We start from the raw sequence: 17,657 nt of genomic DNA, 5'->3' as shown, positions 1-17,657 counted from the left end.
CACACACACACACTTCCTAACAGAACTACATCACACAAGGGACTGGAGATAGGATTGCCGACTATACGACAGTAGGACCTTCTTAACACCCCGTGTTTTTCCTTCCTTGTGAGCTTTTGTCTCTTGTTTTGTTCTGTTAAAGGGTTAGTTCACCCAAAAAATAAAAATTCTGTCAGTAATTACTCACCCTCATGTTGTTCCAACCCAGTAAGACTTGCGTTCATCTTCGGAACACAAATTAAGATCTTTTTGATGAAATCTGAGAGCTGTCTCTCTCCTTCATAGGCTGCAACAGTAGGTAATCGATATCTGCCAGCCCAGAAAAGTTAGTAAAGACATTGTTAAAATAGTCAAAGTGACTACAGTGGCTCAAACTTAAGTTTATCAAGCGACGAGAATACTTTTTGTGCGCAAAAAAGCAACGAGAATACTTTTTGTGTGCAAAAAAAATCAAAATAACGCAGCGCGTACAACGCAGACGTACAACCCAGAAGCGCTGCGCTGTTACACTACGTGAACTCACTCAGAGGCCCACACAGAAGAAAATTAATAGTTGAATAAAGTCGTTATTTTGGGGGGTTTTGCGGTTCTTGTCGCTTGATGAACTTAAGGTTGAGCCACTGTAGGCACTTGGACTATTTTAACGATGTCTTTACTAACTTTTCTGGGCTGGCAGATATCAATTACCTAGCAGCCTATGAAGGATTGAGACAGCTCTCAGATTTCATTAAAAAATATGTTAATTTGTGTTCCGTAGAAGAACGAAAGTCTTACGGGGCTGGAACAACATGAGGGAGAGTAATTACTGACAGAATTTTCATTTTTGGGGCGAACTAACCCTTTAAGACTTCTAACTCACTGTGTTTGTGTCCGTGTGGGAAGTTCTCCTGTGTCAGGAGGGGGTTGTCTACTATGTAATGGGCCAGCTCTTCCTTCCATATCAATTTGTGATGGCTTTTGCGAAAAACAACAATATGTGAGTCCAGATCTCCCCCTTACACAATCAAACAGACAGTTTTGAAAAAAGTTTTTAGTTTGCCCCAAAATGAAAATTCTGTCATCATTTACTCATCATGTCGTTCCAGTAATAATATGTTTTATTTATAATGCGCTTTTCTCATACCCAAAGCGCTACAAACAATAAAAACAAGTAAAAATACAAAAATTACAATAATAATACAAAGCATAGAAACAAACAAGAAATAAGTTAACACTGTTTTGATAAACTAATTAAATTAATGATTTTGTGTCGTCTGTGGAACGTAAAAGAAGATTTAGGGTGTGTTCACACTTGGCATGTTTGGTTCGATTGCTCTGATAGTGCGGTTCATTTGAATAAGTGTGAACGCTACCATCTGAACCCTGGTGCACCAAACAAGCGGTTCGAACTACTACCATTTGGTACTGGACCAAATGAACCAAGCAAACCGAACTACAAGTGTGAACACACCCTTAGTTTTAAAGTTATATTTTTTGCCCATACAATGAAAGTCAATGGAGTCCAAAAAACCTGGATTTGAGTCCAAAAAAGAGCTGATTTTCAAAATATTTTATTTTGTTTTACATAGAAGACTGAAATTAATGCATGTTTGGAACGACAAACCTGGCATTTAAAAGAGCCGATTCAAGTGATCCTGATGCATCATCCACTAGCTAGTAGGCCTACTCGGTTTTGACCTTCAAGATTGTGTGGTCACACTTTAGATTAGGTTCCAAATCTCACTATTAACTAACTATTAACGACACCTTTTGCCTCAATAAACTCCTAATTACTGCGTATCAATAGTCAGTAAGGTAGTTAAGTTTAGGTATTTGAAGGATTAAGGGATGTAGAATATGGTCATGCAGAACAAGTCATTAGTTTGGGCTTTATAAATACTAATAAACAGCCAATATTCTAGTAATATGCATGTTAATAAGCAAGTTAATGTATGAATTGTATTGTATGAATACATAGATATATCCCTCAATAGCAGCTACATATAGCGGCCGCTAATGAGGCTTCTATGGATTATATCTATGGTTTCTACAAGCGGAAACCGAGGATAGCGCGGACATTACGTCATTGATAGGCGACAATGTCAAGGGACGAGTCATTATTTAAAACTGGAATTTCTCTGGATTTAAGGGACAAGTTCTGTATTTTGCACTTAAAGCCCTGTTTTCAGATCGTTTCTGATGAAATAGAACGATTGAAATCTTAACCGGGCTGCTGGCCCGAGAATTTTCGGTTTCTGTGGTAGCACCCCCCCACCTCCACAAGGGTTGCATAGGTGCACTGGAACAATCCTTCCTAAAACGCATTAAACTTTCGTTTACAAAGACGTGAAACTCACCGAGTGGTCAGGGGTGTTCACTGATATGCTCACACAAAAATAGCTGCAAAAGATGCTTTCCAACAGGTTTTATCGTAGTTTTTGTCCAACTCCATTGACTTGTATTGGATGTGCTGTGAGGTACGGTATTACTCCGCCGCCAGAAACGGAAATGGGGTTGTTTGTGGGCTGGAGTGTGTCTATTATTCAAGCTCTCAACGGAGAATGTACGGGTGTGAGGCGTTTGGAAAAATAGGTCCACAGTTTTACAACGAATGGTAAAACACCTGTTGGAAAGCATCTTTTGCAGCGATTTTTGTGTGAGCATATCAGTGAACACCCCTGACCACTCGGTGAGTTTCACGTCTTTGTAAACGAAAGTTTAATGCGTTTTAGGAAGGATTGTTCCAGTGCACCTATGCAGCCATTGTGGAGGTGGGGGGGTGCTACCACAGAAACCGAAAATTCTCAGGCCAGCAGCATGTGTCCAAATTTCAATCTTAACTGTTCTATTTCATCAGAAACGATCTGAAAACAGGGCTTTAAGTGTAAAATACCGAACTTGTCCTTTAAAAATCCTTGGGAACTTTTGGGATAATGTAAGTACACAACTGCATGAATTATATCACACTGTGCAAGTGGTTTCTGAATATTTTATTACAAAAGCCTTACATATTGAACGAAAACAATGCAGACAACACGCAAATAAACACAAAGCATTTTTAGTGAACTCCTCCTGAAGTTGTTTGAAATCTGTCAATTGAGTCTGTTATTATAGCCTACAAAGATCACTGAGACCTAAAAAGGGAATATGTAACCAAATTACAACAACACTGGACTTAAGAAAAGAAGGAAATCCAAACCCTTTAAGAAAGTTTGGCCTGACTGAAAAAATGTCCAACGCCAGAAATGGATGTGGAAGGAAAGCTTTCAGGCACTTTCGGGTCACGTGAAGCTGTTTTAAGTCACTATTAATCTACAGAAATACACTTATGTGTAGAGGGAAGACGAATTTGCTGCTATTAATGGAAAGACATTTAGTCTGAAAGGCACAAGCTTCACCTGGCCCAGAGTGCTGAGTGAGGCTGCTTTGACTAGACGGAGCTCCTCTGCTACTCTCTGTTGGACTCCAGTGCTAGTATCAGAACGCAGAGTGTTCCGTCTGAGACTGGGTCAAACACCTGGATGCTACACTCATTACCTCACTATTGGTCTGAGTCAGCCATCAGGTGCTTCATCCACCTGCTCTTTTACACATCTGCTCTTATCTCTCCCTGAAAATTGTATGTGGCTGCGACTAAAGGGAGTTTTTTTATTACTGCTGTGCCATAACAACAACAACAAAAAATAATTTGACTTGATGACATTTCATAACTCTCATTTTCCTGTTTTGTCCTTGTCTCTGTCTCTGTCTGTCCCTGTCTGTCTTTCTGTCTGTCTGCTTCTGTCATTTACATCCATCTCATTTTGTCATTCTTTGCCTTCCATTTTTTTTTCTCCCTCTCTTCCTTTCCCCTGATTTTTTTACAAAAAAAAAAAAAAAAATTGTCATTCACCATGAATGAATCCAACTATTTTTTGCTTCCATAATAATTCCATTCATTCATCTTTCTCTGATGTATGTAATCTATCCATTGACCATTCATCCCCTCTGGATTTTCGCTTTGTAGCTGCTGGCTATGAGAAGTCCCGCAGCCTGAATAATATTTCGGGGATGACAGGGGCCCCCCTGCGCCTGACCCCCATCACCCCCATCAACAACTCACCCTACGAACCCTACGAGTCCCCTGGCCCTCTGCGGCGCTGCCGATCCCCCATACCCTCCATTCTGTAGCACATCTTAGGGAAAGGCAACGAAATAAACAGAAAAAAGACCCTCACGCACGTCATACCGCAATAGTATTAATAATCATGATAACGACGCTAAGTACTCACACCTCCGCTCCTCCATTGACTGGACAGGGTGGGGGTACACACTACTCTTTTTAATATGTCGTGCCTCAAAGGGAATGGGATACATTTATTTAGGGATTTAGAGCTTTAAGTACTAAAACGACTTCATCACATATACTTCAGGCAATATTTCAGACAGGCAACTAAAAACAATTATATGCTGTAACGTTCAGCGGATTATGCCTTATTATTGAAGATAAAAAACAAAAAAAAGAAGCACTGAATATTATTAGGATAAAACTCCTCACTGGTCCATAGGCAGCAACGAGTACCCTGTAGGAAATCTTTCCCTGTAGTTGAATGACAGTAGGCTTTCCCACACGTTCCTGCCTGATTGCTGGTTGTAAAAAAAAAAAAAAGAGACTGTGATCCAGCAGGCTTATTCATTGAGTGCTAGTCGCTGAGATCAGCTTTGATACACCATTATAGGCCTTGAAAAATTCACTTCATATCAAAGCTTGGAATGATAAAGGTCATAGGTCACAGACAACATGCAAGTAGTTCAAGTGCATGCAAGAAAAGATGTCCATTAGGCAAGTAGACTATATCTAAACTCCCGATTCCCTTTAACTGCTATGAAGATTTGAAAAAAAAGGCACTGTATGCTGGACTGATTTGAACTTACAAGTAAGCCCTGCAGTAGAGAATTAATGGATTGGATCATTTTGGCTGATTTGATTGTGATGAAGGAGTTTTTGGTGATTCAGGCCATGAGTATTATGATTATAACACAAGAACACTTAGGCCTCAATTATTCATACAGAGTATTTCCTACAGCAACATTTGTTGTCACTCAGTATTTGAAAATATAATTCACACCGTTATAATTATTATGCTCTTTATTAAGGACAAAGAAAAATGCTTAAACCATTCTTGTGCAATATCAACTATTATGATGACCTCTGACCCTGAGGAGCTGACGATGAACGCTTCAAACTTTACTATGTACAACCATTAACTTTAACAGAGAGACCGAGAACTGATCATTACAAAAAAAAAAAAAAAAAAAAAAGAGGCTATTTTTGTACTAAGCATTTGGACATTGCGATTGGGATTGGGGTTTGGAGTTGCGCGGGCGGTTTTGAGTTGACATTTTGGGAGGACAGGATATCCGTGCTGTTGCATGGAGATCTACAATTAATGTGTTGGTTTTTGTATTTTGACTCTCTACATATTCAACACCAAGTACCACGAAACGAAAAGAGCAGTGGTCTGGACACATGGCAAAAAAATAAATAAGAAGTAGCCATCCTATTAAGGGCCTGCAACCTTCTGCACTTCTTCGGGACCCTGTCCAACTTGTATACTAGTGCATGAAGGAACTTCCTTTAAAATATATCCTTTCCTATGGTACTTCCTCATAAATATGAAGACATATCAAGCTGAACTGCACTCCTCACTGCATATTCACAAATCCTGGGGCTGTGGTGAACCTTAAAGTTTCCCTACTAATGGCAAGAATTAGCTGGACCTTTTCATCCTCATCATCACCATCATTAGCATCACCCTCCTTCATTATAAATCATTTTCTGATTACTGTTATTCCTATTATTTGAATGCAGTATTTGAATCAGTTCAGTTTGTTTTCTCTATATGGTCCTCTTCTTTTCTTTCTCTGTTTATATATATTTTTTGCCTGCTCTGTCTCTTGGATGCTGACCTTCGTTCCAATATAAAGGAGGGAACATTGAATGGATGCTGGATTGACAGCGGTCAGTAAGAGAAGAAAAAGAAAATATGACAAAATGAACTCTGTAATGCAGATATATGAGCCATATGTTTCACTGTGTGGGGGATTTGTGTCGATCTGCTGCATCTTTGAGTGCACAGATGCAAAACACACCTCTGGTGAAGATATCTCTGCAATGGCAGCTCACAAAGCTTCTACTTGTCTTTCTCTCCATGTGAAACAACAGAAAACCTGGGGTATAAGTGATACATTTTTATCAGAACGCAAAGTAGCATTATTTATTTATTTTTGATTATTTTATAGTCTTGCAACATACCCATATCAAATTTTTTATTTGTTATTTTTTTACAGTTCATATGTAACCCTTCTTTTGAATTAATCAATATAGTTTTCTTTTGTTTTCATGTGTCTTTGCTACTGCCACATTACCTGTTACACTCCTCTTTCCCTCCTCTCTTCTTTCTTGGTTAAAGACATTCACTGCTATAGTGAAGAAAATCACGGAGGTTGTTGATTACATGGAGCATCTGCATGGCAGCAGCGAACTAATGTGTGGCTCTGTGCTTGAATGAGTAAAACACCAATCATTAGTCGTCTGCATGTGCGCTGCCCTGCTTTATGTACATGCTTCATATACATTGAAGGTCTCAGGACAGTGAGCGAGGGACCATCTGCTGGATGGATGTGACACCACATGTGTGCTTGTGTAACTGGAGTGTTAAGTTAGACATTTAAGTGTAGATGTTAAGTGTTTTCTTTATTATTGAACCAACAGGTCATCCAGCCATACAAAGGCAAAATGCAGTAACTACACCACACTATTTTCATAGTGGAGCCAAACCCATCCATCACAAGATTATAATCCGAGAGATCTGATTTTGCTTATAACTCAATTTCGAAAATATGCATTAACTGCGTGCAAAGACAATTCTTTTAAAAGGTGTCTATTAAAAATGTATGTTACAAGGTGCCTTGTAAAACAAGCAAGTGCAAGTGTGCATTATGTGTTACCTTAAATTAAGACAAATAACCTGGTATATTTAGAAGGAGAGAAAGAGGGAGACTAAGATCCCTGTATGATTCAGGTCCAGCCAAAACACTGTTTTATTTCTCATCTCTTATGTCTCTTTCATGTCCCTCTCCTCTTCATCTCTCTTTTTTTATTTTTTATTTTTTATTTTTTGCCTTTGTGTTTTTATGCTCTTTATGAGGTTGTATAGTTCAGGTCTTAATGAAATGTACAGTTTTGAAGTTTGATTTTGTAATTTCCACATGCATGGATTTCTATTGCGAGCAATAAGGAAATTATAAGTCTATATATCTGTTTTGATAAGAAAATGTATTTTAACAACGAGGTTTATGTATATGTTTGTGTGTACATATGGATGTGTATATTCATATTCATATGCACATGTATATTAATGATTTGCATGAAACAAATGTACAAACTATTTTTTTTTCATTGCTGTTTTGTTACCAATCTGTCATTTTTGACTTGATTGCTGTGGGTGGGTGGGTGGTGGGGGCGGGGCTTAGTTTTGCATGCCAAAATGCTATTGGGTGGCAGAGACCATTACAACTGTTGTATTGAATATGGGGTTTTGAATGTGCTTTAACTATGTACGTTTGATTTAATTTCATTTTCTCTGTTAGACATCAAAAGCATTGCAAATGGTCATTTTATGATTTATTGTTTTTCATCTTTTCACAGAGAACTATTCTGAAAGCCCAGTGCTTATCAGATATATGCAAAAAGAAGCAGTAACTGTGAACTAAGACTAGATCAGAAAATCCACTTCTTCCTTTATAAAAACATTCCCATACGAACACCTGAGCCCCTGAACCAGTATCAGCTCCTGTGCAACTCCATTTTAGTTTGTATTCTCATCTCATGACATCATCAATCCTGTTTAATCATCTTAGTTTTGCATTATTAATGAGGAAATTGGTTGTTCTGTTTCCCCTTGCTGTTCTAGCCCCCTCTGCTGGTTTTTCGAGGGATGAACTGACGTACGTAGCATTCGGTGTTGTAGATCATTAGCACTCTTTGGTCACTTTAGAGGCTAAGAATACTGATTTTTAGCCCTTAATGTTTACCTGTTATATATAAGATTCAAGAAAAGATACATTAGACATTTTTAACAGACTCTGACCTGAAGGATTTCCTGTTCTCTCGTGTTTGTTGACAACTAAAATCACTAGACAATAACACTGATCAGAGCAGAGAAGATGCTAATAAGTCTGCTCACAACAGCAATGCATGTTTCCACATATACAAGATAGCTAGCACTTAGCATCCTAGTGCATTTTGTGGTTTTGCTGTGTGTTGTCTATCTGTAAAGGCATAGTCAGGGTGGACAGAGTGGATGGAACAGCTCCACTTATATCCCTTTATTTCAAACCTGAAGTTATGATGTGAAAGAGACAGGCCTGCCACAAGTTAGCTTAGTTAGCAAATACCCTGGTAAGCAGAGGCTGCATGCAATCACGGAGGGCAATGTAAATAATTCTCTTGTACAGAGACTGCATGTGGAGTTAACAGCACAGAAACTATTGTTTGATTCAAATGTGGCATTTGAAACGGGGAGAGCAGGTCGTGTTCAAATGATTTAGCGACATTACCCAGTATCCTCTCTGTCTCTGTCAGACTTACGCTCCCCTGTCACTACTCAGGTAAATCTCTTTTTGTTTGTCTATACCAGTGCTTCCAAAATGATGTCAATCAAAACAAAGAGAGAGATGATAAGTTACGAACACCACGTGTACACGTGCATCTGTGTAAATATGAAATAATTTTTGACCCCAACACTCATTGCAAGTCTTCCTTTTCCACAGTATCCTTCTCTTCCTTTATTTTGTCATTTCATCGTTCACTTTCATTTATTCCAAACTACAAACTCTTACTGCTTCCAAATAACAACCAAAAAAGCCCAGATGACATTATGAGAAACTGAGGGAAAATAATCAGTGATTTGTTTAAAAAAATAATTTAAAAAATAACTTTTCAAACACGGTCTGCCATAAGTGGATTACAAAAAAACTATGTGGAATCAGGACGCAACCAAAATCAGGATATGACAGCATGAGGGTCAGAAGGACAGATTGTTTGTTTGGGGAACAGAGTATTGGGAGGATTGTCAACAAATGAAGAAAGGCATCGTGAAATGGAGGACAGTTTGAGGAAGAAAGAAAAAAGGCAAAGAGAGGAGGAAGGGAGCTGAACGCTTCTCAGTGTAAGAATGTACATATGGTGTTCTGTGTGTCACACTGTGTTCTCATGTGCCTGACTGTGTGCTTAGTGTTTTGTTTTTATTGTGACACTTTGTTTTCCCGCTCTTCTAATGTTTGGCGCTGTGCTCAAATGGTGCACTCGCTCTCTATTCCCTATGCCAGTTTCACTTTTTGGTAATATCAAAATAAAGGGCACTTCATGGGGAATAGGGAGTCGTTTTGGGACGCACCCTTTGTGTGAAGGAGTTCACTGATCTACAATGAGCTTTTGCTTTGTTCTGGTCCATCCTAGAGGGCTGACAAAATCGATGATTATTAATTGATTCTGTTGATTTGATTCACCTAGATTAAAACCACGCTTTTGTGGCCCTCAACGACTGGAAATTTTATTCAGCTTTGTGTGTGTTTGTTTTTGTGAGTGTGATTCCAAGAGTCTTGCATTTGTGTATTTTGTTTTTGAGCGCATGTTACATGGGCTTTGCTATGAGTACACTTGGATTTTTTGTTTATTTACATTTTTTAAAATTGGTATGTAGGAGACTTTATGAAAATATGTTCTATGGACATCACTCCAAAACAAAGAGAAAAAAAAATTGTGTGTTTGGCTTCTTTAGCTTTGGCTCTCACAGTTGCACAGTCTGAAACGACTATCATCTGCGATAGCCTCTAGCGGTCTGTAGCTTTTAGTGCGTTTGTATTGAGCCGATGCAACATGTGATGTGATATTGATATCCCTTTCCTCCGTTTTCCTATTCCCCTGTTTTTCTGTCTTTCTTTCCTACAGTGCTGAGCTTCTGAACTGCCCCTTTTCCGAGCTCCCCAACTGCAAAACCTGTCCAGAGGCAACCCCCAGGATCACTGCAGGAAATAGAGACGGCGAAAGAGAGAAAACGAGAGATGAAAGGAGTGCTGCGCTAATCCCACTTGAAGAATACATTGTAACGCTCATCTCTCCATTACTAATTTTAAAGCCCAACGTAGGTGCAATAAACATAAGATATCACGTCCTGGGAGGATGTTAAACACATTTTCTTCCTACAAGGATCTCCAGCCTTTGGAAAAGGGTGGGATTCAGCATACAAACTGTAGTATGTCCTGGCAAGACCCTTCCTGGTGGAAATGGATGCAATTTTAAAGTAACGAGAACTATTTTTGTGGGGCGTTCCACCAAGATAAATGCACCTGAAAGTGGACAACAAAACCCTCAATCCAGTCTCAGATACAAATAATGTGTGGAAAAATACCCATCATGCTCTTCAACGCTATGCAATTCAACCACACATTCACAGGCGAGTTCATCAAGCACTTCGATCGAACAGTTTATCAGCCAAACTTTTTCCACTCCTTTAACTTTTGGAGATCTTGCACGTGCTTTAAATGAAAATAGACAGCAGTGTCATCGGCCTGCCATATTCCTATATCATACGAACAGTTTCCCCATTCATCTAATTGGAAAATTTTGTTCAGAGTGTCCTTCTCAGGGCCCACGGAAAGGTGACTTTGCCCACTATGAAGAAAAGAGCGTTAGCCTCTCTCTTTTCTCTCTCTCTCTCTTAGTTCAGCTCTCTGCATCTCAGCATTTCTGTTCACTGTAGATGAACTGCATGGCATGAATGAGAAAACAAAAAAAAACAAATCAAAAAACAAAACAAAACAGAGAGAAAGATGGTAGAGATCGTGCTGAGAGGAGCAAGAGGAAACCGAAGACAGGGCCGCTCTGTTTGCACAGTACAATTTGGGTGACTCTGGACAAGTGGATGGGGTCACGGATGAAAAATGCAGGTCCTTAACCTTCAAGTGGGGAACACAAAATACAACATAAGTGCATGACACCTGATGAAGGACAGAGGGGGTTTTAAGTGGACTGGATGAACTATGACTGGATGAACTAAAAGCTGAAAAAAAGAGAAAATTAAAAATGCATTTTTCTCACTTTGTTTACCAGCATGACTAAACTGCATGACTTCTGCAAGCCCTGAACCCCAAATTAGAGGGCTTGGAATCACTAAACACCGAAATCAAATGGAAACAATAAAAGTTTATGCTAAATGCTACTAAATTTAGAGAAAAAAAAAAGAATATATTTAAAAAAGAGAGGCTCTATATTTTGTTTTTGAATAAAAAAGAATAATGTAAAAATATATAGGATTGCAAGATTCACACAGTTTTGTTGGATAAAAGAAAAACAAACCCCACTGAGTCTAGCTGAATGATGAGACAAACTCCTTCAACTACTACTGCTCCCTCCATGGCTTCAAGTGACATTTCTTTCCTTCTCTTTCTCCACCGTTTCACCCTTTACTTGAACTCTCCTGGCTCTCTGCTCTGCCCTTCACGATCTCCCTCAGTCATGGCAGCCTCCAGCAGTGGCACGAAAGCTCCTCTGGAGACCTCCGACACCTACAGGGCTCTTTTCTTTTGACGGTTATGGGTCTAAAGAGCAAGGTGGAAGGGGATTTTAAGGCTGTGGGTGAAGTTTTCTTTTTATGTTGAGTCCTGATGGAAAGTTTTGAGTTGTTTTGCCATGTTTGTTCTTTTTATTTCATCCACATGCTGTGGGTAAAATCAAAGCTTTATCCATCAAAAGTGAACCACTTAATATCAATCTAGTGAACATTAACATTATGTGCTGTGTCTTGAGACCCTGAGCACTTACATCGCAAAGCACTATTGTCCAATCATGAAGCCATAATGTGAGAGTAGCGCCACTGTCTGAGCTCAAAGGTGCTCAGCAGGAGAACATGCTGAACATGGTTTTGGAGTTCTTAAGTTGTCTTGGTTTTGTTGAAGATGTTGACATTAGCATTTCATTCTATCATTTATTCTCTGAATTATTTTGGGTGGTACAGAGCTTTGCAAGGTTTTGACAAGATTTGTTTCACTCGTTTTTTGGGGGTTTTTTTCTGGATTACTACATTTTATTACAAAAGTTTCAAAAAAGTATTACATATGCTGATCACCCACTAAAACCAGCCATGCCACACCAAAATGGACTTTCTTATTAACTTAGCGGCATATTTCTGATATTAGCATTAGTATTAACATTATCCTGCGTGAGAGGAGGCCATGATTCCACCAATATCTCTTTTACATCATAGGTTACACATGTGAGCAACTGTTTGACTGTTTGTTCAGACCTTTTATTGTCTTCTTTGTTTCAGCAACAAGACCTGAACCATCTTTTTTCAAAAGTGGAAGTTCTTGTTGAAGTCTGGTTAGGTGTTAGAGTTACATTGTTTTTATGTCACTTTAAGCGTCATTTGTTTTCTTAAAACCCCATGACTGTGTTCTTTCAGCATTCATCGTTCAGAATCTGATGTAAGCTTAGTTTAGTAACTACCTATGCAACACCTAAGCAAGACCTTAGCAGCTCACACACACACACACACACACAAACACACACACATATGCCATGTGCTCAGGCCAGCTGGCTGGTGTCTGTTTACCGGTGCTGTGTGTCCAGGGAGGGAAAACGACACAGATGCAGCTCCATCACCACAAGAGCCAGCGTTATCTGCTGACCGTGTAGTGTTACTTCAAACGTTAGCAGCTGGCCCAAGTAGCTTGAAGGTGCGACAGACGTGTGCAGCTGTAGTAGCCATGTCGCTTTCTTTAGTGGTGCACTGAATTCCCTTTCCTTCTCGGTTAATATGTAAGGTCTGTTTTACGTCTTCTGCAATGTCTCTCCTGCATGCTTCAGGGTACAGGAAGACACTCGTGCACTTTTCGAGTTCGCATATACATTTATATGTAATCATATACTCATCTCAGAGGGTATGTAGGATATATATGTAACCAGAACTTATTTTATATATGGTACTCAGTTCTAAAATTGCATCTCACAAGCATTTGCTGACTGGTTAAGATAATGTGTACCTCTCTGGTCGTTCATAAAGTCAAATTGGATGGTGTTTTGGAGCAATAATGATGGAGGTCCACCTTTTTCTCATTGTCGTCATTAGGAATTGGGGGGACATGTTCATCTCATCCCGAATAGGAAACCCAGTGTGCCTGAAACTGTTCCCTGAATGTGTATGTAAACAGCCACATCAATTGAAGACGCTCTCTCTGCAAAAGCTTCCCATGAGGGTTTGTCTTAGCGTGAATGAGATCACAACCCCTCCAGATGGCTGACAGGTCACATACCTTTACTTGAAACCCAAATACAAAACATATCAGAGAGGAGCAGAACAAAGCCAGAATCAGTCTCCACGCTTTCTCAACTTCCTGTTTGCATCCCCTCCCACTCTCTCATCTGTTCCCTCTCCTTCTCAATTTTTGAGGAAGAAGCTTTTTTGCATCCCTTGTTCTTGTGTTTTTCTATCATATTGTTTGAAGTTGAATTATAATGCATGCATGGAATACAATGAGGACATAACTTGTGAATAATTTGTGAATGGCCAGAATGAGGTAACCATCTCTTTCACCTGGGCTCTCTACTCTGCGACTGCTCTCTCAGAGACACTTAGAGAGGAAGAAAGAACATATTGTTTCTAGTTTTCCTCACCCTTCCCTTTTTCGTAAAAATGTAGCCGTAGCAAATGTAAGTTCTGGCTATATGCAAGCCATTTCGAAAGACTATATTAATATGTTTATATATCGTTTTCAAGATGATATTTGTAAATGTGATGTCTGTGTATCTGTAGTAAATATTCATCAGAGCTTCCACAGACTCAGAGCGGAACAGATGCAGCAGTTGTGAGGGCAGATATCAACAAAACACCCTGCAGGAACTCAGTTTTCACTGCATGTGTCTGTATATATGTTATAGTTTGGCCCAATATGCACTATCTGTTTTTGTATTTTGTCATTTTATACTTTAATTACTTTATGTAGCTTGTTTAAAGGGGGGAAATTCATTGCACTATCACAGCTAATGGAGCTGCTGTGTCTACTGCTGAGCGCAACCCTAACCATACACCCCCCCTCCCCCCGCCCCAAACTCCCCTGGTTAAGAAACAGGGATAGAGAGACAGAGAGTTAGAAAGAGAGGCCAGTGAGAAAGAGAAGGTCCCTAAAAGAAATGGATGAGTTCTATGCTATTAAGATTGATGCTGGATACAATTTTATTGTCATACAAAAAAGGGAAAAAAAATATCAAGAACTGTATAAAATATATTTCAATGGAATGTTTATTATTTACCTTTTATATTTTTGAAATGTATAAAGAAAAAAAATTAATAAACTGTAATAATTTAACAGAGTTTGTGAAAACTGAGACTTAAAAATCGTTATATTACTAAAAGTATGAAAGTTTGAACGTGAATGCTAACCTACCTGATCAAATCTTCTCCATTAGATAGGGAAAAAAAAAACAATTAGAAAAAAGAAATCCAATTTAAAAAGAAAAAGTTATCAAAAAGTCAATAAAAATGTTAAAAGCTCATGCCAAAATTTTCAACATGTGTCCTGTGTGATTCTTCAAATGTTGTGATTTCTTCATGTTACTCTTGGATCCAAGAACACATTTACAGAATAATTAGTGTGTTTACCTATTTTCTTTTCTGTTTTTGTTTATTTGATTTATTTGTAATTATTTTTTAGAATAAATTAATTTCCTTCACATGCTTATAAGCAAATTGATTTTTTAATAATAATTCTCTTACATGTATCATCATGGCTTTGGGGCAAGGGCATTAGGCTTTCTTAATCTACATTATTGAGAAAGCTGAAACAATTAAATTTCAAACATAACAATATAATTTTTGTACACCATATTTATAGTACATAGTTATTTTGCTTAATTACAGAGTAATTAATTTATAAAGCATTGTCTACACACTGATCCACAACCAAACCATTTTTCAATTAGGCCCAGGTGAGATCAGAATTTGTTGTTTTATTAAAAGAGTTTGTTTCAATAAAAATGCATAGAGTTAAAACGGTTGCATGAGGTAGAGTTTTATAACAGCTGCATCAAAATTACAGTGAACAATTCACTTGGCACAATATGATATTTCAAGTCTTGCTGGTGATTGTCCCATTTTGGATGTGCTTAAATGTAAGCATCTCTCCTCACGGACACGGACTGAGAGATGCACAGTAAATATCACATGCAGTACATCTGTAATTCCTGTATTTTCATACACTATATTTTATAATATTTTACACATTTTGTGCATAACAGTACATAGCCTTTTCTTCTCTTATTTTCGGTCATCAAACCATGTTTGTGTTATTCAGGTGCATTTGTAAATCCTTCTACTTCATCATTCCTCCACTGACCCTCCTCAGGCAACTCTGTTTAGTCTCCAGACGATGAAGCCACCCAGCAGTACTCCGCTGATGAAGAGGACTCCAGAGGAGAGGGAGATCGGGCTGGACGAGGAACCGAAATCTTGCTCAAAGGAGTAACGAGCCAAGGAAGAGATACTATTGATCTGAAGGTATTTAAAAGAGTTAATCAATGACTATTACAGATGTGTCTCATCAATGCTGTGTTAATAGAAGTGTTGTCATGTTAATCAAACCGTACCCATCCTCCTCTATTGCAGATCCAGTACAGCAAGTTATCCTTGAAGTAATCCAGTGTCCAAGACACTATTCCTGAGACATAATCAGCGAGAATCTATATGAAAAAAACAAAACAAATAAAAAACAAGCACAAAAGCATCAAAGTGCAACCACACATCTGGTCACAAAGCTTTAACACTTTGGGCACTGAAACACACAAATGATGGTATAGGTAAAGAAAGCACTGCATAGGCCTACCTTTACGATTGCTTTTCCAACAACACAGATCAGAGTAACAATTTTCCCCCAGGTGATGCCATCAGCAAACACTTTGTCTCCAAGCCTCTGAAAACTCTGTCTGTCCATCACTCGTGCAAACTCATCAACCATGCTAAAACTAAACACACAGGCTATACTTGATAACAATTCATTATTCTTGAAGCCCATATCCCACTTCCATAATAAGTTAGCAACTTTGTGTCACAATTTTTTTTTTTTAATCGCTACTTTCTTTTTTGACTTCAAAATTGGCATTTCTTATAATTGTGACTCATTTCTCACAACTTTATTTCTTAAACTATCTCACTTTAATTATAATATTGTTTATACGGACTTCTATAATAGGCTACAGTAATCCACTCGCATTTCAAAAAGACCTTTCGATACTAACTTCTTATATTTTGTATCGACCTCATCGCCAATGGTTCTGATGACTTCAGCCATCTGATCCAGGAGCTCCTCCTGCTTCTCATCACTCATTGGCTGCGGTTCAGGAAGAGACGGTACACATATTCCCGCCCTCTGTACCTGGTCCCTTATTGATCTGAAAACATATTTTGAAAGCATATATCCATTTTGATATATTATTTTTCTACGCGGAAGCTATTTTCTGTGAATGTATTCCGATTCAGCCGCTATAGGGAAATAACGAGAAGAATAACAAAGTGCTGTAAATGGGGAAACTATTTGCGCTACGTAAACCAGGGTGTTTATAATTTTTTTTTTTTTTTTTTTTTTTTACCGCTAAAAATAACTGGAAGCGGATGACACCGGAAGCCAGACACATACGTGAAAATTAAGGTGGATAATGAAACGAAACTATATAATAGCAACCTAATACTTTATTCAGTACTTAAAATGAATGGCAATAAAAATGGCACAAACGAATAACATATAACATATCAAATAGTTAGGTTAAATTATTATGTAGGTTTTGAAGTGACATTGATTGTGGAAAAAAATATATAGCCTACTTTTTTAAATGGGCTTAAGGCTACAAGTATTTATTTATCTGGTATATAGCCTATTTACAAAGTTATCTGCTCAACATCAGACAAATATTTCGATATAGGCTAGCCTTCAAACAAATATGTATGTGAAACTTACCGAAGTACAAGATTGTTTGTAAACTGGTCATCTAAGAGATACAAAAGTAAATGTCACTTTACTGGATTTCATGATATAGCGCACAGGAAATAATGGCAAAGGCCGGTAAGTAGGCTAACTTGGCTGAATAGCCTACCTGATGCCATGAGCGCTTCTTTTTCCTGTCTTCCTCTTTGGTCCTACGATAGGTTTTGATGGTCACTTCACAAAACAAAATGAAAGTGTACCTATGTATGGCATTTGCTTTTACGTCAATAATTGTAGGGTAAAACGTGACGCAGACTTCTAACAGGTCTAGCGTCTTGCTGTCGTCCGCATCTTCACTCACTAGGCTAAGTGAAAATAAAAGCGAAACAAGTTCTGTTTGCTGCATTTCCTTCCATCTGTCGAACAAATCGAATCCACACTTAGCAGTCATCCTCAAAGTAATTAATTCACAAGACACTTAGCTCAGAAGAAATGTGTGTGTGTTTGTGCATATCAGGCACGTGCACAGGTATAGGGCTCAACCTGTGCAGAGCTCATGCCCTTTTTTTGGTGGTGGTGTTTTTTTCTTCGTCAATAAATCAATGCTATTGGTCACACTTTTAAGTCTGTCTGTCTGTCTGTTTTACAAATATTTAGCCAAT

General features: G+C 38.4%; 2 protein-coding genes across 6 annotated transcripts in view; one reads left to right on the top strand and one right to left on the bottom strand.

The window, feature by feature from the left end:
• kcnc3a (potassium voltage-gated channel, Shaw-related subfamily, member 3a) overlaps positions 1–14,590 on the top strand; it is a 71,323-nt gene extending 56,733 nt beyond the window's left edge. For 2 of the 5 annotated variants that reach the window (XM_082146519.1, XM_082146521.1), the window contains 2 exons: positions 3,986–9,191; positions 9,974–14,590. In XM_082146519.1, the coding sequence (XP_082002645.1) occupies positions 3,986–4,149 (164 nt within the window). In that variant the 3' untranslated portion in view covers positions 4,150–9,191; positions 9,974–14,590. The remainder of the gene's footprint in view (positions 1–3,985; positions 9,192–9,973) is intronic. The other 3 variants (XM_082146520.1, XM_082146524.1, XM_082146525.1) reach the window with 3 other exon arrangements.
• LOC309481621 (apoptosis regulator BAX) lies at positions 12,098–17,580 on the bottom strand. Its single transcript, XM_082146608.1, has 6 exons — positions 17,165–17,580; positions 17,029–17,059; positions 16,313–16,465; positions 15,901–16,033; positions 15,665–15,757; positions 12,098–15,569 (listed from the first exon to the last, which is right to left on the bottom strand). The coding sequence occupies exons 1-6, from the start codon at positions 17,172–17,174 to the stop codon at positions 15,420–15,422; spliced, it is 570 nt and encodes a 189-aa protein (XP_082002734.1). The 5' UTR covers positions 17,175–17,580; the 3' UTR covers positions 12,098–15,419.
• Positions 17,581–17,657: the final 77 nt, after the last annotated feature.

Source organism: Leuciscus leuciscus (genome assembly GCF_965113295.1).
Source record: "Leuciscus leuciscus genome assembly, chromosome: 1".
NCBI classification, from domain to species: Eukaryota; Metazoa; Chordata; class Actinopteri; order Cypriniformes; family Leuciscidae; genus Leuciscus; species Leuciscus leuciscus.
The sequence above is the reverse complement of the archived record's forward strand: the minus strand, read 5'-3'. Positions and strand labels throughout refer to the sequence as shown.